Source organism: Eriocheir sinensis, chromosome 14 (genome assembly GCF_024679095.1).
Source record: "Eriocheir sinensis breed Jianghai 21 chromosome 14, ASM2467909v1, whole genome shotgun sequence".
Classification (NCBI taxonomy): domain Eukaryota; kingdom Metazoa; phylum Arthropoda; class Malacostraca; order Decapoda; family Varunidae; genus Eriocheir; species Eriocheir sinensis.
In genome coordinates, this window is record NC_066522.1 from 11866462 (window position 1) to 11893898 (window position 27437).

Sequence of the window (27437 nt, forward strand, 5' to 3'; positions counted from 1 at the left end):
GAATCATAAAGAGATTCAAATACCTTGGCAGTTTAAACTTTAAAGGAACAAGTAGTGGGAGTCGCTTACAAGTTACTGGACAGATTGACCTGACTCCTCGTGTTCAGACAACAAAACTACTGTTTCGTTGCCGATACTTGTTGTGTTCACGTATACGAACATGTGAATCTTCAGGACGCTATAATGTTCCTCGATTTAGCAGCTTTCCCTTCCTTTGCAAAGTATCACAGAGTACACTGTAGTCCTGAAAGTCTGAAGGTCTGGTATATATAGTTACGTTTGTACAGGTGCTACTGTATCGACAACGAACAAAAAACAAACAAACGACATTTGCACTGTTTTTCCGTAGAAAATCGAGGCAAGCCTATTCACACGTCGACTTGCTGGGGAGCCTTTCCTCGTGTGTTCATGTTTCCCGCTGCTATGGATGCGCTTCTCACCGCAGCCTTTTAATATTCTTGGGAAGGCATAACAAGGCCAAGCCTTCTTCACCGCAACAGGTCAGCAGTGAGGCTCTGTTCTCTTGATGACTGTGGCCGGCGCTGCATGGGCTACACGGCGCCCAAATCATATATACAGAATTATACGAATTAATGTGAAAAATCTTTCTCCCCACTTCACTTTATACACTGAAGGGGGCGGTTGACGCCAGGCTTACGTTGTAGTCGTGGGCGCCGTGACAGCCACGCAGCAGTTTAGTTCAATGGTGTTGTTTCTCTTTTATCAAATGCTCGTCGACACCTCTTGAGTCCAGTGTGTCCGGAGAACAAGAGTGCTGTCTCTTCCTGCGGCCCGTGTACTGGTCGGCAGCGGCAACGCGTGGAGAGAGGCTCCACTCTGACCAGCACCTTGACCAGCACCATGCCGGTCGGCTGGGCGGCGACAGGCGGCTCACGTAACGCGACGGCAAATAGATCATAAATATAATTTTTTCTCTTTCACTCTTTCATTCGATGGAAGAACAAGGACGACAAACAAGAAATATGTAACAAAAAAAAATGTGTCATAGAAAAACCTTTATTTTTTTCCCGTCTGCAGGCTCATTGCTTCAGCGGAATAAGACGACATTCCCCATACTTGTATACTTACTTCTGCGAACTTAACAACGCTGATATAGGAAAACATCATCAATGAAAACTTTCCAAACATTACATAATCAGCAAAACATCAACGTTTCAATAGTTATTGTATTTTCTGAGTCTTGGCGGCGGCGTATCTGTGAGCCAAGCTGTGACTCGTCCAGAAGAATGCACACAGGCTGAAGAAGAGTGTGAGGGCGGCGTCCAGGACAGGAACGTGCGTAGCAAATAAGGAACGAGCGTAGAGTAGGAAGACGGTGCAGCGAACGCCCTCTGCTGGTCCCGCCCACCGCCAGCCGTCCATCATGGCGGTCACCACGCCCACAGAACAGGTGATGAAGACCAGGAACACCATCACGGTCACCCAGGAGGCAGTCTGGTGACGAGAGGGAAAGGCTTGGACTTGCTGGTTTAAAGCGATGAAGATTGTCAGTGTGGTGCTGCTGTTGTTACTAGCGTTGTTGTTGATGCAGTCACTAGTGTTGTTGTTGTAGTAGTTGTTGTTGTTGTTGTTGTTGTTGTTGTTGTTGTTGTTGTTGTTGTTGTTGTTGTTGTTGTTGTTGTTGTTGTTGTTGTTGTTGTTGATGCAGTCACTAGTGTTGTTGTTGTTGTTGTTGTTGTTGTTGTTGTTGTTGTTGTTGTTGTAGTTGTTGTTGTTGTTGGGGGCGATGCGATCAAGGTTGTTTCTGCCAGTATTGATCGTGTTGTTGCTTTTGTTGTTAGTGTAAATCATAAAAAAAGGGGCGCCATGATAAACTTTGATCAAGAGGGATAACCAAATTTCAGTGGTAAGCTAATAACGACTTAGTTCGTGCACCCAAAACAATGTAGTGACGTTGTTTTAGATCGGTCAAACGCGACGGTGTGCGGCGCGAGTCCTTGGGTCGTATTTCAAATCATTTCGTCGCTCGAGTTCACATATTTGGCAAGGCTTTCGTAAGAGTTGAGATCATATCCGGGAGTAGTTTTATGACCCCGGTGGTAGTTTGATCCTTCCACAGTAGCTTGAGCCTAAAGAAACACTCATTAGAACCCGACTGACTCCCTCTTTGACCTTTATAAATAGCTGATGTGAGAAGTGAGACAGTTTTATAATTCCGCCCCTTACCCCGTCGCGGCATCATCCTCCGTGTCAAAGAGGCCGCCACGACGCATAACGTGATCTTTCATTTTACGGAAGAACTTTGCACTTGTTAATATTACTGTGGCCTCTTCGTTGAAAGTTCACGTGTCTTTTTGAGGGAGAACAAAAACTGCTTCCATGAATGGTGGGCGACGCGTTGGCTTTGTTTACTTTACTTATGCAACTTTACTAACGCAATTTATGGCTTGATTGTGTGACCTCCCAGACTCTTACCTGCCTCTTTGTATGTGTGGCTGAGAGAGAGAGAGAGAGAGAGAGAGAGAGAGAGAGAGAGAGAGAGAGAGAGAGAGAGAGAGAGAGAGAGAGAGAGAGAGAGAGAGAGAGAGAGAGAGAGAGAGAGAGAGAGAGAGAGAGAGAGAGAGAGAGAGAGAGAGAGAGAGAGAGAGAGAGAGAATGTACCGATGGACTGTTTACGACATCCATCATTCACTTCACACGGCCGTCTACATTCACTTATTTTTTAGCGTTCACCTCTTTTAAGTCGGAGGAAGCAGATCAAGGGCAAAACATATAAAACAAAAATGCCCGCTGTTTATCCACTTCTCTTGTAAAAAAAAAAAAAAATGGGACCAAAAAGAGAAGGTTAATTTCGGAGGGAGAAGTGATTATAGAGGTTTTTAATTGGTGCTCCACTCCCTTAAGGTTACTATTTCATTATCGGGCACCATCTTCGCCTGCCTTGACGTCGAGCTCTTTCATGCGGTTGAGTACAAGCTCCATATCCCTCAGGGCATGGCCGTGCCTGTCGAAGTACACGGTTATTGGCTAGACACGGGCCAAGTGCAGGTGGAGTCTGTGATTTAAATTTGTATTCCGAATAAGATTTTTTGCTGTTCAACTAATAATTCTGTTTGTTGTTGTTGTTGTTGTTGTTGTTGTCGTGTTTGTTTGTTTGTTTGGTTGTTGTTTGTGTGTGTGTGTGTGCGTGTGTGTGTGGATATTAGGTTTGCTTTTAGGAAATTACCAGATTTTGTCACTAAATACACGACTCCTCTATTAATTCACTGCATGTTTGTTTCGTTGGGAAGATAAATCATTTATATTTAAATCATATCGATACAAAACATAATGATCCTCGGCACACAACAATCTCAATGAGCCTCAGCTGGTGACATCCCTGAGTATCCTACTGTCTTGCTGTCTTACCGGGTAGCGAGTGAAAAGTTGCTGCTGTAGCAAGGCTATTACAAGAAGGTGCACAGCGATGTACAGCAGCTGCCAACGGGGAATCTGAGGGTCATATTTTGTTCTGGGAGCTGTTATGACAGGAAACTTGGCAGGGTCCCCCAGGCGCGGTGACCCTGGGGTCCAGCCGGGTCCGTAGAACACTGCTTTCAGAGAGTCTGTCCAGGTGGACATGCTGCGCGCCTTGCGGAACACCTCGCCGAAGTAGAAGAACTGTGGACAAACCCGCGGAGTGACAGGAAGGAGAAAGGAACAGACCGTCTGGAGCATGAAGTGAGGCCGGGCCGATGCTCAAAGAACATGGCAGCTCGGCGTCACTGTCAGCTTGTGGGTTGTTTACAGATACATCTCAGGTGCACCAGGTACTTTCCTTTACACCTAAGCATTGGATGGAGGACTCATGTGAAGGAAAACATAGCTTTTTAGAGAATGAATCTAATTGAAAAACACGGACCTCGTGGTAGAGGGTGTTGAATGTCTGCGGCTGCTGCGTGAGGCCAAACACGATCTCAGTGTCTTCGCGCTCCGGCTCGTAGGTGCCGAAGAGATGGTCCCACAGAACGAGCACGCTGGTGTAATTCTTGTCAAGACACCAGTTGTTGGCACCTGTGGTATGGAAGAAATCACCTCAAGCTGCATCATGACATTTTTAAGGGAAGAGTTTGCTCTAAATGTGTAAATATTTCCTAGCCACTGCATAACTCGTGTTGAAATCTTGCCCTCTATGTTCATGAGTCCCGATAAAAAAATTAAAAAAAGACACTAACAGTTGACAATGTTTAAGACTGCTCATTGCTGCTGCTCTCTGGTTCCTGCCACTCAGACCCTGCCAGGCGTGTGTCACGTGGCGCTGAGGCCACGTGACGTCACCTGTTTGCTGATTCTGCTGTTGCTAAGGGAAATGATAGTACCTCGACGACGACGACGACGACGATGATGATGATGATAATGATAATGATATATAATAATAATAATAATAATAATAATAATAATAATAATAATAATAATAATAATAATAATAATAATAATAATAATAATAATAATAATAATAATAATAATAATAATAATAATAACAGTAATAATAATAGTAATAATATTAATAATAATAGTAATAATAATAATAATAATAATAATAATAATAATAATAATAATAATAATAATAATAATAATAATAATAATAATAATAATAACAATAATAATAATAAAACTGCCACAGTCCTCCATCGTTCCATCTCTCCAATCACTGCAAAAGTTTCAAGACGATTAACCTCTTTTTTGCTTCCACATTGTTTTTTGCCCGAATGGTGTTTGTGAGCGAGTCTCTTTTTGTTTTTTCCCTCTCCCTGCTATATAAAACTCATCCTACAGCTACTTAATGGTTGACTTTGGTCCTCTCTTCTCTCAATATCCGAAATAAGCATGTTTTCATAAATTATTGGTTTATCTATTGCTCTTTTCCTTGTCTGAACGGCAGGGTTAAGCTGCTGGTCTCTCTCTTTTCTTCTCTACCGTAGTGTCGGTTTTTCTTCTTCTGTATTTCCTATGCCAAACGGTTATAAGAGAGGAGTATCAAGGCGCCACCGGGAGCAAATTAGGTTATTATTTTCTGGCGTCTTCTTCTGCCCCGTGTTTTCAGACACCTTCGGCTCTCACAACAAATACTTCCAGACCACAAAGGACATTAGTCGCGTTGCCATGAGTATTTTTTGACACTAACGGAGCAGAAGTCTTGTTAAATCTTCACTAGGGTTATAGAACAACTCATGGACATACACACAAACTCTACGAAAGCCTGATCAAATGTGGGTGTGTAAGCCTTGAAATATTTGAGAATATGCATGGAGCTCTGGCCTATATATTATGGGAGAAGTACAGTATAGACAGTATATACAGTATATGCAGTATAGAGTATAGTGAAGGAGGCTCACACAACAGACACCATCTAGCTCGAGATAATAATTATGAGAGAAGATTGATAGGGAAAGCATGTCGGGTATTCAGGTTTATATTTCCATTCTTTCCTCCCATACACGATAAGCCGCAGAAACCCCTTCGTTTCGCTGTATTTCTTCCTCTCTGTAAAGTTAAGGGAGGAATATCAAAACATCACTCTAATTAAACGGACCCTATTTGCTATCAATTTGCAACGGGGACGCTTATTAAAAGCTTTGTTTACTAACTTTTTACGGCTTTGGTATTGCCTTCCTCAGCACTTTGAGTGTAAAGCACTTATTTCAAAACCAGAAATCCAAATAACCACACCGTCATAAATAATTCCAATCAAACATCAAATTACATTATACTAGAGGGGCTAGAAAGCAAATTACAGCCATTAGCGAAATATTCAGGAGACGAAACATGTCAAGTTGCCTTCAGCCACTATTGGGCTGTCCACGAGATAGATACGGGCCCGCATACATTCGGCACTCAGTTGTCATATGTACTATAGACAGACGCAAACTTTGAAATCAACGAACAATGGGTAAAGTATATATTTTCCCAACCATCAGGTACGCGTTTGGACATTTGACTCCAAACAAGACCTTGTATTCCGGAAGCCCGGAATTAAAAAAAGAACCAAGTACACTAGGAGAAGTACCGCTTTGACAGTTCTCCGAGTGGCCGCGTGTGGCGCTGCGTGTGAAGTCAACACCGTCTATTTGATAAGGCTCTTCGGCTTCTTTCTCTCTCGTCTTTTATGCGGAGCGGCGTGATGCGGATATTTTCCTTCCTGTATCTTAAAAGCAATATGCTGTCCTTCTGGTAGGAGAAAAAGACATCCTTGTTGCAATGACTGAGAGGCGTCACCATCACTTACCGTGATGGACGCGGTGGAAGGACGGCGTCGCAATCACCCCCTCCAAGGGTCCGAGGCTGCCCATGCTGCTGTGGACCCAAAACTGTGCCACAAAGTTTAAGCTTGTGTGGACGAGCACCGCCGGCAGGGGGATGCCCACCAGCGCCAGGGGCTGATAGAAGCCGAAGTGGGAAAGTTTCTGAAACATGGAGATGCGAAGACCCGTTGCAAAGTTGAAGTCCTCGTTGCTATGATGGACCTGATGAAACGCCCACAGGATGTTTAGCTCTGTCCAGGAGAAAAGAAAAGCTGTCTTTGTTCCGATGACACGATCCCTCGCCTCATTTTTTTTTTTTTTACAGCAAGGGAGACAGCTCAAAAGCAACAAAACAAAAAAGCTACAAAGAAAGCCCTCTAGGGTCTGCTCCAATAAAACAAACAGAATAAGAGGCCAAAAAAGAGGTCAATTTCGGGAGAACAGATGCTTGATACTCCTCTCTTGAAAGGGGTCAAGTCATAGGCAGGAGAAAATACAGACAAAGGAAGGCTGTTCCAGAGTTTACCAGGGGAAGGGATAAAAGAATGAAAATGCTGGTTAACTCTTGCATAAGGGCTCTGGCCAGTACAGGAGTGTGCATGAGTAGAAAGTCGAGTGCAGCGGGGCCGCTGGAGGGGGGAGGCAAGCAGTTAGCAAGTTCAGAAGAGCAGTCAGCATGAAAATATCGGTAGAAGATAGAAAGAGATGCAACAGCGCTTCAGAATTTAAGAGGTAAGAGACTGTTAGTATGAGGAGAGGAGTTGAAGACACGAAGTGCCTTAGCCTCCACTCTGTTCAAAAGAGCTGTGTGTGTGGAGCACCCCCCACACGTGAGATGCATACTCATGCATTCGAAGCCGGACAAGGCCCTTGTGTATGAACAGCACCTGTGCGGGGGAAAGAACTGGCAGAGACGATACAGAACGCCCAACCTCGAGGAAGCTGATTTAGTAAGAGAGATGTGAAGTTTCCAGTTAAGATTTTGAGTTAAGGATAGACCGAGGATGTTTAGTGTAATAGAAGGTAACAGCTGAATTATGACGAAGAAAAGGGAATAGGTGTTAGGAAGATTGTGTAGAGTTGATAGGTGGAGAAATTGAGTTTTTGAGGCGTTGAAGGACGCGAGGTCCCTCCTACCCCAATCAGAAATGATAGCAAGGTCTGAGGTTAAGCGTCCTGCAGCCTCCAGTCTGGACTCTTGTAATTCCTGTTGGGAGGGTCATCTGTTGCAAGAGGCTGAATAATGTAGAGTAGTCATCAGCGTACGAGTGGATAGGACAATTTGTTGTGGAAAGAATATCACTGACGAGTAACAGAAAGAGAGTGGCAGATAGGACAGAGCCCTGCGGGACACCACTGTTGAAAGGTTTAGGGGAAAGACAGTGACCGTCTACCACAGCAGAGATAGAACTGCCGGAAAGGAAATTGGAGATAAAAGTAAAAAGAGAAGGATAGAATCCGTAGGAAAGGTTTTTAGAAGTTTAATCGTAGTCGTAGTGGAGCTCTTTCATGTCCGGAGAGGGGCCTCTGGTCTGTGCTTACCGTGGTTTGCTCGGTGAACCCAGTAGTAGCAGAAGTCGACCAGGACAAAAGCTGCCAGCCAGGTAAAGAGAGAGTCCCAGGCCAGGTCCAGCAGGCGGTACTGGTACAGCCACTCGTAACCGAGCAGCATCGTTCCCGTCACCAACATCCTGCCGGCAACAAGTCATAACACAGCCACCTGGAGCTTCCCGCGCCAGAACACATCGGCACAGCTTCCTTAACTTATCAACTCATCATGGAGCAGGATGGAGTGCACTAACATCAGATAGAGAGATGGAGGACGTCGAAAAGATGTTTTCGTCTTGCAATGAACAAGGAATGATAAGGTCGAGATATATGTGTGTTGTATCTATTAATCTCTTTCAGCATGAAAGAATGTCACCCGCCCAGAGGAAGTGTCGACTTTCACCGGAGATGTGCCTCACCTGCCGACCTCGTGAATGGCGCCGTGACTCGCGCTGGAGAGCGCCTCGTTGACGCGGTACGGCCTTCCCATCGCCAGCTTGACCGCCATCTCCAGGATGACAATTATGATGACCACTGGAACGGCCTGAGAATGAAGGACAAGCATTTTTTTTAGAAGTGTATTGCCCTCAATAGGTATATCTATATATATACATATATATATATATATATATATATATATATATATATATATATATATATATATATATATATATATATATATATATATAATCAGCTGCAGCTGATAAGTACATGATAAAAACTGAATTATACCTGGTCCGCGGGCTTGTTTCAATAAACATGAATCATATCAGGCGTGTAACCACCGATGTAAAAGAGGGAAGAAGAAAAAAGAAGAAGAAGAAGAAGAAGAAGAAGAAGAAAAAGAAGAAGAGGAAGAAAAATTGTTGTTGTTGTTGTTGTTGTTGTTGTTGTTATTTCGTTGTTACTGTTGTTGTTTCCATTGAGTTTGGAACTTCATGTTTTCGGTTGAGTTGTGTGTGTGTGTGTGTGTGTGTGTGTGTGTGTGTGTGTGTGTGTGTTACTCGGACTTTCAAGAGCTTTTTTCTGGGGTTTTTTTCTTGTCCTTCATCTCCGGAGGGCTAATCCATTTTTTCCCCTTTGGTTTTTCTCCCTCAAACTGGACGCACGTATTTATTTTTTACATAAGTTTTTCTTTACGTAAGTTTTTCGTCCGTTCATGTAACACGTTTCCACCTGTATGTTGAGAAATAGCGTGGCCCACTTCGCTGATGTTCCTGTTGTTGTTGGTGTTGTTGATGGTGGTGGTGGTGGTGGTGGTGGTGGTGGTAGTGTTTTTGTGTGCCGACGAGGACTGGCGTGTCTCTGATGGTAGTGGCGGGGGCGGGGTGGTCAGGGGGATGTTAATTTTGTTGTTTTGTTGTCGTTGTTGCTGCTGATGGTGGTGGTTGTGGTAGTGGTGGTGGCGGTGATGGTGGTGTCGAGTGTGTGTGTGTGTGTGTGTGTGTGTGTGTGTGTGTGTGTGTGTGTGTGTGTGTGTGTGTGTGTGTGTGAGTGTGGACTTCATGGTTTACACTCATGCGTCACTTGTTGAGTAAGTAGATCGTCAAAAGAAAGCAAGAAATCACGAGACAAGAAAACTGGTTCAGTAAAAAAAAAAAAAAAATCTCTGAAGAACGAGTCATGTTCGTAAAAGTGACGCAGGGATCAGTGGAAGTGACCATAATCCTTTACCTTAATATTTTTAGTTTGTTTGTTTTCTTCGCTTCTGTAGGCTGTTATCAAAATGACGGACTTTTGATCTTTAACGTTAAAGATATTAACTCATTATTTTTTTGGGGGGGGATTCCGTAGGATGTTCTCTGTAAGACTAACCAAACTTTTTTTTATCGTAAACGTCAAAGATATTAACTTTTTCCATTCTTCTGGTTCACACAAGAACACAAGAACTAGCGAGATGTGGCCGTTTCCTTAAGTCTTGTCTCCGTGTACAAAGAAAAAACTAGCGAAATACAAACTTTTTTTAAATTTTTACACTCTTGTCTGTGCGAACACAAGAACTGAAGACACAAAAACATATATTTTTTGTCTTCACAAACAGAAGAGCAAGCGAGACAGGAACACTTTCTCTTTTTTTTTCTTCAACACTATTTACCCCTTGCCTGTTGAAATCTCCTTACATATATTTCTATATATTCAATGAATCAATGAGGGCATACGCCGGGGTGACGCGTCGCCTCGCCCACCCTACGACGCTAAGTCCGGAGGTTCATCAGGGTAATGTAGGCCCCCTTCTCATCCTGAGTATACCTCCTGGCAGGATCCATCGACTTGCTCGACCCACGAACTCTGTGGGCGTCCCCTTGTCTTCCTCCACTCAAGAGACAATCCGATGAGCAGGGTCGGGTCTTGGGTAGCGTGCCACATGCGCGTATGCTCGTATAGCCGGAGTTAGTTTTAACGGACTATTCAGGTAATATATGTCGAATCAGTTTCACGGAGTAGTCGCCGGTTGGACACAAAGACATTCCAACGATATCCCATGATTTTGCGTGGACATTTATTACCAGAGGCATCAATTCGCCTCTCCAAGTCCCTATTTAGTGTCCATGTCTCACAACCATAGAGTAAGACAGAGAGCACAAGGGACTTGAAGATCTGGATCTTTGTCCTTCTACACAGGTATCGACAACGCCATATACTAGTGCTGAGCGAGTCCATAGCATCGTGGGCCAAGCCAATCCGTCGTAAGACTTCCTGGTGAGAGCCACTGTTGTCATGAACTACGTTACCAAGATATATGAAATTTTCCCAGATCTCAGTGTTCTCGCCACACGCATGAACAGACTGTAATGTCTCATCCAACAAGCCTCCTAACACCTGTAACTTGGTTTTGGCCCAGGAGACCTGAAATCCCAAGGGCTTCGCCTCCTTGTGCAGTGCCTCGTGAGCCATCACCAGAACCTCCAGTGACTCCGGAAGGATTGCTGCATCATCAGCCAAAACAAAGTCATTGACCCTGGTATTGCCAATAGATGCTTCACGATGACTCTATTTATATTGATTTTCCTCAAACTCGAGTTAATTCGAATACCCAGTAAGCTATCTTCCTTGGAGGCTGGTGGGACAACTCCATAAACTTTAACGCGGCTTCATTTGTCATCATTCACCAATAACTCAACTTGATGCGGATGGCCAGTGCACAGCTTGTTAGCCTGTATTCTCAGACGCTTCCGGTTCCCACAACAAATATCTCTAAAGACCACAAAGGAGATCAGTCGGGTGCTCGTGAGAGTTTTCACATTCTGCAGAAGCCTTGTCAAACTGTCGCTAGGCTCATAAATGTATATACACTCATGGAAACACTATAACAAAACCTCTATGAAAGCCTTGTCAAGTGTGGGTGTGTAAGCCCCGAAATGTTTGAGAATATGAATTTAAAGTCTTTCTTTCACTCTTGCGGTCGTTCATATTCCTCACACGACTCCGTATATTGACGTATGACTAAGCAGGTGACTCCATGCTAAATTTACAGCCCTTATAAAAACGAATCTTGTATGTCGTCATGACCTCCACGCAGCACCACAAGGTCACACACACACACACACACACACACACACAGACAAGAAAATTTGGTGTTTTACAAGAACCTTCCCCCCATCAAAGAAAAAAAGAAGGGGGCGGAAGGCAAAAAAATAAAGGAATATATTCTTTTTCTAATATGATCGTTTTTACATATATTTTTTTTCGGTCACTCGCCAGGGAACAGGAAAGTTGCCGCGAAGATCTGCGTAGTCACACTATAGAGACACCGATAGAGAGATAGATAGATGCATAGATAGAGAGCAGTGGGTAGATAGATAGTTGTAGGGGGAGGAGATATATAGATTAAACAGATAAATAAACAGGTGTAGTTGGACAAATAAATAGATGCATAGATAGTTAGATAAATAGACAAATAGATAGATAGACAGATAGATTGATGAGTTCGAAAGAAAATAAGAGATGGAGAGAGAGAGAGAGAGAGAGAGAGAGAGAGAGAGAGAGAGAGAGAGAGAGAGAGAGAGAGAGAGAGAGAGAGAGAGAGAGAGAGAGAGAGAGAGAGAGAGAGATAGAGAGAGAGAGAGAGAGAGAGAGAGAGAGAGAGAGAGAGAGAGAGAGAGAGAGAGAGAGAGAGAGAGAGAGAGAGAGAGAGAGAGAGAGAGAGAGAGAGAGAGAGAGAGAGAGAGAGAGAGAGAGAGAGAGAGAGAGAGAGAGAGAGAGAGAGAGAGAGAGAGAGAGAACCAAAAAAAGAGAGAAAAAAAGAGAAAAAATAACCCTCTTTTTTTCGTTATGGGCCTTTTTTTCTTTACGTTATGGAGCATTTTCTCTCCCTTTATGTGGCACACTGACGCCATCAACGTGACGCCATAAACGAAGGAGTTATCTAAGGCCTCCACTCTAAAACAAAAGAAAAAGTAGATTCCCTCCCCCCTTCCCCCCCTTCCCTTCCAATTTCCTTCCTTTGGTTGTGGGCGCGTTCGTTTTGGGTGACGCAAGATTGACAGGACAGCGATAGATATGTAGGCTGTGCAGATAGATAGATAAATAAAGAGAGAGTATTAGCAAGTGAACATAAGAACATAAGAGCGTAAGGAGTCTGTATAATCTAAATGTTGGTATTGTCAAATGCTCCCGCCCCTTACACCAACTATTTCCAAAGTCCAAAAAAGGAGGTTAATAGAGTTCTAATGAGTGCTCTTTTAGTTTCACGGTACAGAAGAAGGGTCAGACTACCACCAGGGTTATAAAAGTGCCCCTGGAAATGTCTTAAACTCCCACGAAAGACTAGTAAATTACGTGTTCTTGGGCGCAGAAATGTTTAAAAATATGGCCCAAAGCCCGTATCATTAAAGGTATCGGCATCTCAGTTCGCCTGTTTGAAAAGACTCTCGTAGAAGCTGTTGGGATCTGATGGACTGCTTTGTGTTGCTATATAGTGATAGTTTTACCTGACTTCCGCGCCTTGGACGAAAAAATCACCCATCAAGACCCGGTCACTGTTTTCTGTAACCTTGGGAAAGAGTCGTAATGGACCATGGACCAAAATCGTTTCACTTTTTTATTTTATTTTTTTACAGCAGATTCAAGGGCATAAAAAAAGAAAACAAATGTGAAAAAAAGCCCGCTACTCACTGCTCCTAAACTACTCACTGATTAACTTTCCCTTCATATACTTCACGGATCTGACTTATGTAAACGCAATTTGCTAAAAAATGTATACGCTACGAGAGATAGTGCCCGGCTAGTCGAAAAGGTGTAAGTCGTACCTCGAAACATCAAGTAGTACGACAACGGTCTCAATCGTACGACGCTCACACGTAATAGCCTCGATTTTCTCTACTTTTCCTTAATTTTCTCCTCTATCGTTCATGCCCCGGTCGATGAGTTCTTGGAGGCAACTGGGAGGCATACGTTATAAATATAGCTGCGCGTGGCCTCGGTGCTCATCTCCGTTCCATTACTACCCAAAAGTGACATACAGCCAATGGGTTTTAGATAGCAACTATTTTAAAGGTAAAGTTGGGGCCATACGCTATAGCTGCGCGTGGCCTCGGTGCTCATCTCTGTTCCATTATTACCCAAAAGTGACATACATTAGATAGCAACTGTATTAAAGGTAAAGTTGGAGGCATATGCTATAGCTGCGCGTGGCCTCGGTGCTCATCTCCGTCCCATTATTACCCAAAAGTGACATACAGCCGATGGATTTTAGATAGCAACTGTGTTAAAGGTAAAGTTGTGGGCATACGCTATAGCTGCGCGTGGCCTCGGTGCTCATCTCCGCTCCATTATTACCCAAAAGTGACATACAGCCGATGGATTTTAGATAGCAACTGTTTTAAAGGTAAAGTTGGGGTATACGCTATAGCATTTCAGAACGAGTCAGCTGCATGCCTCACATCTCCTCGAACATCCTTTTCCTTCCGAGACCAAAAGGATGTTCATAAGTTCAGGAGATGATTCGATAGACTTGTCAGGGGTCGCACTAACTAATAGGGAGCATACTTCATACTTCAGGAGGTGCGTCGCTTCACTCACTCGCCGCCTCCACCCCCGACGGTTTCCTCTTGCTACCCTTCCTTTACCCTACCTCCAACCTTACCCTCCCCTTACCCTACCCCTCCTTTACCGTATACCCCTACCCTTACCCTACCCCTAACCTTACCCTACCCTTACCCTAACCCTCCTTTACCGTATACCCCTACCCTTACCCTACCCCTAACCTTATCCTCCTTACCCTCCCCCTCCCTTACCCTATCCCTAACCTTACCCTCCTTACCCTACCCCTAACCTTACCCTCCTTACCCTACCCCTCCCTTACCTTACCCTCCTTACCCTACCCCTCCCTTACCCTACCCCTACCCTTACCCTACCCCTCCCTTACCCTACCCTTCCCTTACCCTACCCCTAAACTGCTGAGCACTGCGAGCGCAATGGGTGGCTGTTCGTCGACAATTGGGACCTCTTCTTTGGCAACGACGCCCTCTACGCCCGTGACGGGATACACTTGACGTTCAAGGGTGTTGAGGCTCTCTCAGACTTCCTTGAGCGAGCACTTGGTACCCTGAGGGATTTTTTAGTATAGGCGAGGGGGGGAGGAGTAATGGGAGCAATGGGAGGAGTAATGAGAGGGGACATCCAGCTCATAATATAACCAGGCAGCTTAGAAGTAATTCTAGAGGAGTAACAGAGGACGGGCTAAGAATCTTCTATACTAACAGCAGGAGCCTCAGAAACAAGATAGACTTACTAAGGGGTGAAGCTTGTTCAGAAAATTTTGACATAATAGCGATCACTGAGACATGGATAGACACTGCTAATAGAAATTTTAGATCAGAATTTGAAATAACGAGTTATCAGATGTTTCACAAAGACAGAAGGGGCAGAAAGGGAGGTGGAGTTGCGCTATATGTTAAAGACTCACTTAAATGTTTAGTTAACAACTCAGTCAAAACTAACATGGATTCAGAATCAGTTTGGGTGGACGTTTACAAAGGAAAGAAAACTAACTCTAGGAGTTATATACAGGCCACCCAACCTTAACAGGCAGGACACGAGTATATTACTACAGGAGATTGGCAGGGCGAGTATGAGTAGAAATGTCTGTGTAATGGGGGACTTTAATTATAGGAATATAGACTGGGAAGATCTAGTGGGTGACCTGGAAGCCGAGGACTTTCTTGAAGTTATACAAGATAATTTCCTTAAGCAGGTAGTTACTGAGCCTACCAGAGGAGATAACATATTAGACTTAGTCCTAACCAATAATGGGAACTTGCTACGTGAGTTGGAGGTGGGCGGAGAGTTAGGAAATAGTGATCACAGAACGGTTCGTTTTAGCTTAGACTGGGCGGTAACCCGTGAACCAAACCCAGTGTTAGTGCCAGATTTTAGAAGAGCAAACTACGAGGGGCTTCGAAGACATCTTGAAGGGGTAAACTGGGATAATTTAGGGATTCATGAGGGCCAGAACTGCGGATTGGAGAGCCAGGAGAACCAGGTAGAAATGTCTTACAATAATTTAGTTAGAGTAATAGTAGAGGGGCAAGAACAGCATATACCACAGCGAACACTTAGAAAAGAAAACAATGATCCTAAGTGGATGACTCGTGGACTTAAACACGAGATTGGGCTAAAGAAGGGAATTTATCAGAAAATAAAGAATGGGGAAACACATCTCAGGGGCCGGTACGTCGAACTATCTAGATTAGTTAAGAAAAACACCAGGATAGCAAAAAAGAACTATGAGATCAAAGTAGCAAATGAGGCGAAAAGTAATCCTAAGGGCTTCTTTCAGATGTATAGAACAAAAACACGGGAGAAAATTGGACCGCTGAAAACAAACACAGGGGAGCTAGTAGAAAATTACGAAAATATGAGCACATTGTTGAACGACTACTTCCTTTCAGTATTCACACAGGAGGATCGAACGACTATACCGGAAAGAGTTCAGGTGTACGAGGGCGGGGATGGCGATAAATTGAGGGATATAATCATTACCAGGCAAGTAGTTCAGGATGAGATAGATAAGCTTAAGAAGAACAAGTCGCCAGGTCCTGACGGGATATTTCCGAGGGTATTAAAGGAGTTAGGTGATATAATCAGTGATTCCACTAACCGACATCCTTAAGATGTCGGTAAATACTGGCTATGTGCCGAGCCTATGGAAAGTAGCTAATGTGACGCCGATTTTAAAAAGGGGACAGGTCAGTTGCTTCAAACTATCGCCCAATTAGCTTAACATCGGTTATAGGGAAGATGCTGGAGTCCATAATAGCCAGGAACATTCGGGAGCATTTAGAGAAATATAGCTTAATTCACGACTCGCAGCATGGGTTCACAAAAGGTAGGTCATGCCTCACCAATCTCTTGTCCTTCTACAATAAAGTATTTGAGGCGGTTGACAGAGATGAAAATTATGATGTAATCTATCTTGATTTTAGTAAAGCGTTTGACAAAGTTCCTCACCAACGACTGTTGCTTAAATTACAGGCTCACGGAGTAGAGGGTAAAGTTTTGAACTGGGTCAAGGCGTGGCTTAGCAATAGGAAGCAAAGAGTGCAAATCAATGGTAAAAGATCTGACTGGGGATGTGTTATGAGTGGGGTCCCACAAGGTTCGGTATTAGGTCCACTTTTGTTTATTATTTATATCAATGACTTAGACACAGGAATTAGTAGTGATGTTAGTAAATTTGCAGATGATACCAAGATCAGTAGAGTAATTGAGTCGGATCAGGACGCTAGTATTCTCCAAGGTGAACTCAACAGATTATATGACTGGGCGGATAAATGGCAAATGGAGTTCAATGTAGGGAAGTGCAGTATTCTGAGTGTAGGTAGGAACAACCCCTCACATAACTATTGCTTAAATGACACTCTCATAAGTAGGTCTGGGTGCGAGAGGGATTTAGGGGTCTTAGTGAGCTCTGATCTCCGTCCAAGGGCACAATGCATTCAAGCTAGAAATCGAGCTAATAGGGTACTGGGATTTATTTCAAGGAGCGTAAGCAACAGAAGCCCCGAAGTCTTCCTCAAACTATATTTAGCATTAGTTAGACCTCATCTTGACTATGCGGTTCAGTTCTGGTCACCCTACTATAGAATGGATATCAAAATGTTAGAATCGGTGCAGAGGAGGGTGACTAAGATGATTCAGGGGTTGATAAACTTGCCATACGAGGAAAGACTCAAACAGTTAAACTTGCATTCTCTAGAAAGGCGAAGGGTGCGTGGAGACATGATCGAGGTTTATAAATGGATGAAAGGCTTTAATAAGGGAGACATTCATAAGGTTTTGTTGGTAAGAGAACCGGGTAGGACACGAAGTAACGGGTTTAAACTGGATAAATTCAGATTCAACAGGGACATAGGCAAAAATTGGTTTACTAACAGGGTGGTGGATGAGTGGAATAGGCTTAGCAGTCATGTGGTGAGTGCCAATACAATTGTTACATTCAAAAATAGACTAGATAAATTCATGGACAGCGATATTAGGTGGGGTTAGATACACGGGAGCTTAGGGTCAAAGGAGCTGCCTCGTACAGGCCTACCGGCCTCTTGCAGACTCCTGCGTTCTTATGTTCTTATGTTCTTACTGCTAATATCTCGGTTCACCCTCGTCGTTGTATGCAGGCGATGTAACACTAAGCCGCGATAAAAAGTTTTGATCGCTCTACAGTCGGAGTCGGAGTCCCTTTTCCTCTTTTTCGTTTTCTTACCTGGTTTCTTTTATGCGGTCATTCTTCCTTTCCCTTTCTCGCCGCTGTAAAGACGTTGAGTGGCCTCTTAGCGCATGTGTCAGGGTCGTTAGGAGGAGATTGAGGCCGCAAGGGGAGGATAGAGGGAAGGAAAGAGGTGTGTGTGTGTGTGTGTGTGTGTGTGTGTGTGTGTGTGAGAGCGAAGCAAAACATATCGGACAAAAAACCCGCAGCCAAAAAAGTTCGTTACGCAAGAAAGGAAAAGCTGTTAAAAATGCCAATAAGCAAAAGGTTCGATCTCGTGATGTTTTTTTTTTTAGTAATGGAAGCAGCTCAAGGGCGGCAAAGGAAAGACTAAAAAAGAAAAAGAAAGAAAAAGTCCGCTGGCGCAATATTCTTTAGACGTCTTAGCTGGCTGTTCTTGTTGTGTTTTCTTACTCGCCTTGAAGAAGAAACAAAATCGGAGCTAAAGAATAATTATAAAATGACCGAGTTCCTTGAAAGAAATAAAAAGCAATCTTCACACGCGAGGATGTTTGGATCGTGCATAGATTAAAGCCAGGTCCAGGAAGTGATCAGAGAAGGGTTGTTGTTTTTTTACATGAGAAAAAGATAGTTTTTTTTTCTGGGGCCTACGCAGAAAGATAGGGAATTATTGTCCTGGTGAAAAAAATTATATATGCGAAAAAATTACCTTTGTGGAAAAAGTAAAAAAAAAAAAAAAGATCACAGATATCCACTGTCCTTTTTTCATCTTTTATTGCGGTGTGTAATTTCAGTACCCAACCAACCTTAACTTGAGTGCCATAAAGAAAGAAAGAAAAGGAGTGAAGCCGTGCCCGCAACCACTGGAACACCGAGGCAGTAATCAAGGGAGTAATAACAGACCAGGGTATAAGGTATTCTGGCGAGGCATGTATAGTGTGTGTGTGTGTGTGTGTGTGTGTGTGTGTGTGTGTGTGTGTGTGTGTGTGTGTAATCTGTTTAACATGCAGAATGACATATATAGTTTTCTTTATCATGAAATCAAGGAGCACACGCGGAAGAACTAAGTTGTCTAGTGTCTTGCTGATCGGGACCCATGTTACTGATTAGAGTGTTTGATTAGTTTAGGTTGAGGTGAGGAGCATACATATTGCCGAGATATTCACTGCAAATTATTAAATGAATATATGGTTAGTTTGTGAGTTCCGACCCGCCCGTTACCCACAGCTCAGCGGCTCGGAGAGGTGACCTTCACACACATAATTCAAGAGGATGCGACGGAGGCTGGGTGGACGGACATGCACGGAACAGTTGAGGGGAGACGCACTGCACAACTTAAGAATAATTATAAAATGACCGAATTCCCTGAAAAAAAAAAACCAAAAAAAACAATCTTCACACGCGAGGTTGTTTGGATCGTGCATAGATTAAAGCCAGGTCCAGGAAGTGATCAGAGAAGGGTTGTTGTTTTTTACATGAGAGAAAAAAATAGAAGTGTTGTTACCCTTAGTTGTAAAGATTTTTTTTTTTTTACTTTATATTTTTGTTGTTGTTCATGTACGGATAGGCGTCTTATGCTAACGGCTTTGTTCCTTCCGTGTCTTTTCCTTTATATGTATCCTCAAATGTGCTAGTTGTGAGTTTCTAGTGTAAAAATTATCTTCGTGTGTATCTGTATCTCTCTTTCTCCGCTGTTTTATCTGGTGTGTTTGTTTGTTAATGCGATCCGCTCACCCCCCCCTACGTCCATCCAGGCAATCAACATTTGGTGCATTACAGGTATTTGCCTAAACACTTCCGCGGTAATCTTCGTCAAATGGAGTAGTTACGCAGCAGTCCTCTCCTTTCGTCCTTGCCATGACCTGCACACACACACACACACACACACACACACACACACGCACACGCACCTCGTTGGCGTAGTCCGGCACCTCCTCCGCGTGCTGGAAGGTGGAGGCGTTGGGGTGCACCAGGTAGAAGAGGGTGCCCACGCGCCTCGCCGCCGCCTCCATGCTGCGCTGCGTCGCCTTGCTGTTGTTGCTACTGATGATGATGATGATTCTCCTCTGCCTATACCCACCGTCTAGCTCTTGGGATTCTTATTCGATAGCGTTCTGGCTGGAGACACAAGAATTCCTGGAAAGGCAGATAAAGATACGTAATGTTATGCCTACGAATAAATAAGTATATACGGGGCATAATCGCAAAATATAGTGCATACAATGAAAAGAGATATAATACACGAATACGCTGTGTCGTGTACGCTGGCATAACTCATCCCTGTCCTTAGCAACAACACGCCGGTCCCAATGTGCTAATTTCTTTTATGTAAAATGTAACCTGTGTTTCGAACCTTTCATTGGTCAGTCCTATGTTATGTGTGGATCCAGACTCAGTCTGGATCCACACATAACTCGCTACGCAGCGGTAGCGTACGTTACCTATACGAGGGCTAACAAATCTGTAACTTTGCAAAATCTTTCTGGATCCCAGGTGGCACAGTGAAGCATTACAATAATTATTCTCATTTTCTCCTTCGCTTCGCACCATGCCTCGGGAGGGCGTCTAATTTAAATTATCATGAACACAGCACCGTCAACTCCACTCCACTATACAGGGCAAAGAAGGAATCTCAGTCACTCAAACCACTTAAAGAATTTATCCTGAACGCCATAAACACAGCACTGTCAACTCCTTTTCACTTCGTCACGCGGCGCGTAGTTAGATTCAGAACGTTATAAATAGCGTACAGTGATCTCCACTTAACTTCGTTATACAGCGCAGAGTAAGAATCAAAGTTACCCTGACCACCACGAAATGTTATCCTGAACACACCGCACAGTCAACTCCTTTTCTACTTGGTTACGCAGGGCAAAGCGGGAATCTGTCACTCTCACCACTGAAAATTTACCCTGAACGCTAAAAACAGTCATTTCAATTTGGCTACACAGGGGAGAGTGAGAAGTCACCACGAGTATATAAATTATATAGTCATCCTGAACGCCATTAACACCATACTGACAAATCCTTTCCACTTCGTCACGCAGCGCAGAGCGGGGTTTCTATAGCCTATCCTAACACCCACGAAACCCACACCCTTCATTCCTTTGCGTTCCCTATGGACCTTATCACGCACTTTCTCTAAGCTTGGCGGCGTCTTCTTACCCAGGTTGTGACTGTTAATTATTGGCCCACAAGCAACGCGTGACGTAGGACCATGACAGGGACAACATACCCGTTACAGAGCTCCTTGTTGGATGGCGCACAATCCTCCTTTTTCTCCCGTGTAGTCTTCGTTATTCTGTTAAAGCTGGGCACAAGGAAACAGCGGAACTTACAGGAAAGGTTACGAATGCGGTATGTGTGCTGACAGGAAGGCAAACACGAATGCAGGCACAGAGGTAGGCAGGGTGAGGCGCGAGGCTCCTACAAAGACGGCCCAGGGCGTAGTGAGGGACGCTGACCTGAGGCCCAGGAGGGAGTGTTGGGAAGGTGAGGTGCAAGTGCAATATAAAGGAAGGAGTTGCCTGCTGGCTTGAGAGTCACGGTGGTGGAGGTGAGATCTTTTTTTATTATCGTGTGTGTGTGTGTGTGTGTGTGTGTGGTGTGTGTGTGTGTGTGTGTGTGTGTGTGCTTGTAAGTGCTTGTTTGTTTGTGTGTGCGTGCGCGATTTGTTGTCTCCTTCGTTTGTTCTCTTATTCTTTCGTTCTTTCCCTCTTCTCTCTCTTACTGTCTGTCTACCTATTTATCTATCTATCTACCCATCTATCTATCTATCTATGTCTTTCTCTCTATCTCTCTCAATCGACGCCTAATATTTAAAAGCTGATTCATAAATATCACAAACAAATAAAGTCTCAGTGTTAAGAATGCATGACGTAAACACCCATCTTTTTTTCCCAAGCGTCCGTCTAAGTCGTTGGAAAACACTGCATCACCTGTAATTACTTCCTCGCTACGCAAAAAGTAACCCTTGAAGCTATACACCACCAAAGGAAAACGTGATTTTTTTTGTGTATATGTGCGTGTCTCACCTCTTCACCGGAATACAATTTTTCTTGATTTTTTTTCGTTTGTAGCCCTTGAGCTGTCATCTGCAGGGGGAAAAAACTACTACTACTACTACTACTACTACTACTACTACTACTACTACTACTATATACTTCTACATACTACTTCCTTAATTTACAAAACTTTCTTCATATTCCGCGTAATACGTTAAATACATCAACAAACGAGAATCATGAATACATTTGATGTCATCTTACATAAAAAAGTAATGAGTATCCGTAACCGTGGAGCAGATATTGGGTGAGGGAATGAACATTTCAAAACAACCTGAGTGAAAGTCGAAGAGGAATAGGTCAGGAAGATTCGCCCACCATCACCAATGGAGCTAATCCCCCTCCCAGTCCCCCTCGCAAACATTCCCGGTCCCGGTCCCGGTCCCGATCGGGGCCTGACCGCCGGCAAAATAGGCAATATACCCGGGACCGGCGGCTTACCGTGGGTCTACAACAGGCAGGACGGCGGCTTACCACCGGTAAACCGGCGACCATATACGATTTTCGATTTCTCAGACCGGAGATTGCAGCAGGTCAGCCTGCGGTAGACCGCCGGTCTACCGGCGGCAGACCTGCGGCACATAGACGATCAAACACGTTCGTCGCCACACCCAGTGAGAAGGGTATATAAACGCCCGTCCAGGTATTTTTTTATCATTCCTGCGTTTGACATCGCCATGGCTTTACTCAGTTCTCGTGAATTAACGTGAAATTGAACTCCTGCAATTGGAGGTAGACCGTGACCAAAGTTTGTTGATGCTTGTATATCTAATGGAAAATAGACGGTTAAGAAGAATACAGAAGAAGAGACGTAGGGCAACGTGGGTGAGGGCATGGATGCAGAGAAGAGTTACTCTGGGTATGTTGGATACTCTCATGAAGGAACTAGAGGCTGAGGACCCGGCAGGCTTCAAAAACCTAATGCGCATGGACAGAGACATGGTCCAGGAGATCCTGAACAGAGTGGCACCACGCATCGTCAAGAACACCTTTTGGCGGGAATCTATATCTCACCCGCTATTCGGCTCGCCATCACCCTGAGGTTCCTTGCTACAGGTGGGAGCTACCTCAGTCTCCAGTACTCCTTCAGAGTTGCAAACAATACCATCTGCAAGATAATCCCAGAGACATGTGAGGCAATCATTGAGGAGGTTCAAGAAGAAGGGCTTCAGTGTCCCACAACACCAGAAGGATAGGAAACAATAGCCAGTCATTACTCAAACAGGTAGCAATTTCATCACTGTCTTGGTGCCATAGATGGCAAACACATTGCCATCAGGAGCCCTCAGAATGCTGGCTCTTTGTATTCAACTACAAAAGATTATAAATTGACTTATACTGCCATCGGGTCCAATGGTTCAGCTTCTGACGGAGGAGTATTCCTGACACGTGCCCTCCGAGCTTGTTTGGAGAGCAAAGAAGTCCAACTGCCAAAGCCAAAGCCCCTTGCACAAGGAAACACTCCAATCCCCTATTTTTTCCCGGTCTTTTTTGCATTTTCATATATTTAGAATTGTGTGTGTGTGTGTGTGTGTGTGTGTGTGTGTGTGTGTGTGTGTGTGTGTGTGTGTGTGTGTGTGTGTGTGTGTGTGTGTGTGTGTGTGTGTGTGTGTGTGTGTGTGTGAGCGCGCGCCTCCGGTATACGTATTAAAATCACATGTCACTCTATTAGAATGAATATAATTCTCTCTCTCTCTCTCTCTCTCTCTCTCTCTCTCTCTCTCTCTCTCTCTCTCTCTCTCTCTCTCTCTCTCTCTCTCTCTCTCTCTCTCTCTCTCCTGGATGTCATAGTGACCAACAAACGCGACACCGTGCTACATGCGGACGTAACGGCAAATGTTATTGCCGACCACGACCTTATCACCTCAACGATCGACATCAGTAAGCCAAAACGTGCGGCAACAATGAAGACCTTCCGCCACATGGGTGCACACAGTAAAGACGCGATCAGTATGGGGCATCATGTTAAAAAGTTTGGGAGCCACTGCTCTAAGACGTCCGTATTCGAATTTGCTTGGCAGTATCCGGACGTAAAGTCTCGACATGGCTGGTTGGGTCGGCCTGAAAATTTACAAAAAGTCAGCTCTCCAGCCTCTCTTGGCACGCACAGATAATAGCCCCTTGCCCACCGGATGAGCAAAATTGGCCGTCCGCCTCCTTAAAGGACGGCCAAACTCACCCGCTGGCAGGATTTTGTTGTTTATGCATCGTCTCTCTGTGGCGTCCAGCATTACATTGGATATTCCGATGTGTGTTTTAATGTCTAAATACGACAACCCGGAGACCAAGAAACACCGACAAAATTAGAAGGAGGGGAGCTTTTCACTGTACACATTGTGTCGGTAGAGTCTGTCCGGATACTGTTCCGTATCCGGATTTTGTCTGTATCCGGATGGTCTGATGGGTATATTATGTCGGATACGGGAAGCATTTCTGTTAATATTATCATTGTTGTTATTATTATTATTATTATTATTATTATTATTATTATTATTATTATTATTATTATTATTATTATTATTATTATTATTATTATTATTATTATTATTATTATTATTATTACTAATAATACTAATACTAATACTAATACTAATACTAATACTTGTGATAATAATGATAAGTAAAAAAAAATGATAATAATAATAATAATAATAATAATAATAATAATAATAATAATAATAATAATAATAATAATAATAATAATAATAATAATAATAATAATAATAATAATAATGAAGTTAGAACATCGACAAGTTGGAGAAGGAAGAGGAAGGAAAGGAACACAGGTTTTATAAGGTGAATGTATTCCTGACAAAAAAAAGGTTGTTCAAGGGCCTAAAAAAAAAAGGGTTGCTGAAGAGCCTTGGCAAAAGTATTCGGGAATCCACTCATCTCAGCACGCACGTCTTCCCTTCTTCCTCCTTCCTCAAAATGACAAGAAGACTGAAATGAATTAAGAACGAGAGTAAGATTAAGAACACGAATAATTAAACTTTTACTAATATAGCGAGTGAGGGTTGTTTTTTTTTTCTTCTTTTTGCGTGTGGGGACTGTAATACACTTTTTCATTTTTTCTTTCACTCGACATCATTTAGTCTTTTTTTCGGGGGGAGAACGTTCCAGGGAGATAATGATCCGTATTTGAGACATTCCGATAAAAGGCGAACAAAGAAACAGAAAAACAGAAAAAAACAGACAGACAGCGATAGATAATAAACAAAACAGTAATTCCGATCAAAGACGGACAAAGAAACAGAAAAACAGAAAAGAACAGACAGACAGCGATAGATAATAAACAAAACAGTAATTCCGATCAAAGACGGACAAAGAAACAGAAAAACAGAAAAAAAAACAGACAGACAGAGATAGATAATAAACAAAACAGTAATTCCCTCAAGACGGATGTTGATAATGAAAGATAACAAAAAATCGCAAATATACACTTAGCAATTGACAACGGATGATTAGGTTTTATTTTCGGGCTCTGCAATTTTTTTTTTTTTTTTTTTTTTATTCATTTGCAACCAATAATTTTACGCTCGTAGCCGCATCGATCATCTCCGACACTTCATCAGATAACGTGCGTATCTTTGTGTGTGTGTGTGTGTGTGTGTTTGTGTGTGTGTGTGTGTAAAGCTGCGTAATCATCTACAAGAATTCCGTACTGGCGAGGCGATGCATGAGGTCAAACAATTACATATATAAGACTTTAAAGAAAATATAGGCCACGAACTTTTTTTTTCCTCTTTGTGCATTTTTCTTGTATATGAAAATAATATCCCGTTGTTATGAAGGAACTATATACAGAAGATAGCGGTATGGAAGGCAGGTAAACACTTCATTATTGTTTCCGTAATATCAAAGAAGTGTCCCTGTTTGTTTGGGAGTGTTTTGCGAGACCTGATGTTAAAAAAAGCATGATGAAAAGAAATGATGGTCCGCTAAAATGTAAAGATAGGTTCATTCAGTTTCAAGGAGATATGCGAAAATAACATTGATCGAAATAGAGTGCTGTAAAATAAAAAAATAAAAGGTAAAATGGTTCATGAATTGATTATTTCATAGACGGAAAAGGTAGACGATGTTTCCTCTCCCTGCAAATATGGCATTCTAAGACGCCTCCGCCTCTCACATCAACTTTTCCCAGTGGCCAAAAAGGAGATCAGTTAGGTCCTCATAAGTGTTTTTTAGGTTGATGATACAGAAAAAAGGTCAAACTACCACTAGCGTCGTTAAACTACTTCAGGAAATCCACACAACTCCTAAGACAGCCTTGTCAACTATGGCCCAATTTTTGTTATTTTTGTCCGCACCTTCTTATAACTATCGAGGGTGCCCAAGCTCAACACACAAGCTCAGCACGGTAAGTATCGGCGACAAACCTGCGGGTGAACTACTGACGCAACCGAGAAGACTAAAACAAGGCCACGAAAACAATGTGCGTGAAGTAAAACAAAAGCCAAAAAAAGACTAAGGGCCATATTATGAAACACTTCGGCAGCTAAGCACACGCATTTAACAAGGCATTCGTAGAGGTTGTGGGCCTTTCCGTGGGTAGTATCTTGACCCTGGTAGCAGTTTGACAAAGCTTCTGTACTATGAACGTGAAAAAATAACACTCATGAGAACTCGACTAATCTTCTTTTGTGACTTTTGGTATTAGTTGATGTGAGAGGCGGAAGCGTCGAGGAATACTGACCATATATTTACTGAAGAGAACAGTTACTATCTCTTCTCCTGTAGTCGATCTTTTTCACAATGCAAACACCAACGCACATGAATGCCCCGCCGGTTCAAGTATTACAACGAGAACCTTCAGCTGCTTCGTCAAAGGTTGCTCTCCGGTGAATCTCCACAAAGAACGATATCGATGCTCCTCTATCCATTCAGTAGGTTCAGTGCATTACTATCTATCGTCTCTATGGTCAACACACCGCGGCCTTGACTAACAACAGCACGTCTAACATTGTGGAGTTACGTATCTGGCGCAATGAACTTCAACTTGACACTGGATATATTTTACCTTCAACTGCTTACTAATGCCAGAGTTAAATGACGAGAGCGGTATCTCTTGTCCTGGGCGGCCTGGGAGCGTTCGGTAGACTGGCGTGGCGTCAGGCTGGCACTGCGCACACCACCACCGCCTTTATGCCGTCTTCTTAAATTTCGGCGCCCGAGCTTACACATATGACAAGGCTTTCCCTGGCGTCTTGGGCATTTCCATGAGTACTTTAAGAGCCTGGTGGTAGGTTGACCTTTCTTCTGTACCATGAACGTGAAAAAACACCCATGAAAACCCGATTAATCACCTTTTCGGCCTTTGAAAATAGTTAAATGTGAGAAGCGGAAGCATCTAAAATAACAACCAGTTGTTTTTTTTTTTTTTCCACGGCGTTAACAAAGGGCGTCCGTCCACTTCGTACGGCGACGGAGAATGACCCTAAGGAATAGCTTAGCACCCTTAATTAACCTGTATACCCTCTTTCTCCTTCTCTCTCATCGCTTGCACTTTCATTTTCTCTCTCTCTGGGTCTCAGGTGCATGCTGGACAGGCTACGTATAATGTACAATGGATATGGGTCAAAATACTACCCACGGAAAGGCCCACAACCTCTACGAATGCCTTGTTAAATGCGTGTGCCTAGCTGCCGAAGTGTTTAATAATATGTCCCTTAGTCTTCTCGGTTGTGTCAGTAGTTCACCCGCAGGTTTGTCGCCGAAACTCATCGTGCAGAGCTTGTGTGTTGAGCTTGGGCACCCTCGATAGTTATAAGAAGGTGCGGACAAAATAACAAAAATTGGGCCATAGTTGACAAGGCTTTCTTAGGAGTTGTGGGGATTTCCTGAAGTAATTTAATGACGCTAGTGGTAGTTCGACCTTTTTTCTGTATCATGAACCTAAAAAACACTTATGAG

General features: G+C 43.4%; 1 protein-coding gene across 3 annotated transcripts; it reads right to left on the reverse strand.

Annotated features, from left to right (window-relative positions):
* On the reverse strand, window positions 1-26665 carry LOC126998463 (alkylglycerol monooxygenase-like). 3 transcript variants are annotated; one of them, XM_050860175.1, is made up of 8 exons: window positions 26545-26665; window positions 19368-19593; window positions 8210-8334; window positions 7785-7933; window positions 6227-6493; window positions 3863-4014; window positions 3370-3621; window positions 1-1455 (listed from the first exon to the last, which is right to left on the reverse strand). In XM_050860175.1, the coding sequence occupies exons 2-8, from the start codon at window positions 19467-19469 to the stop codon at window positions 1183-1185; spliced, it is 1320 nt and encodes a 439-aa protein (XP_050716132.1). In that variant the 5' UTR covers window positions 19470-19593; window positions 26545-26665; the 3' UTR covers window positions 1-1182. The 3 variants fall into 3 exon arrangements, with proteins under 3 accessions (XP_050716132.1, XP_050716133.1, XP_050716131.1); XM_050860176.1 differs by lacking the exon at window positions 26545-26665 and adding an exon at window positions 20796-20927; XM_050860174.1 differs by lacking the exon at window positions 26545-26665 and adding an exon at window positions 20693-20851.
* Window positions 26666-27437: the final 772 nt, after the last annotated feature.

What these genes read in the sequence shown, in the direction of transcription:
- LOC126998463 (XM_050860175.1), bottom strand. Translation starts at nt 19,469, where the DNA reads ATGGAGGCGGCGGCGAGGCGCGTGGGCACCCTCTTCTACCTGGTGCAC. An exon ending in GCCATTCACGAGGTCGGCAG is followed by an intron (nt 7,934 to 8,209) that starts GTGAGGCACATC and finishes TGTTGCCGGCAG; the next exon opens with GATGTTGGTGACGGGAACGA. An exon ending in TCAACACCCTCTACCACGAG is followed by an intron (nt 3,622 to 3,862) that starts GTCCGTGTTTTT and finishes GTTTGTCCACAG; the next exon opens with TTCTTCTACTTCGGCGAGGT.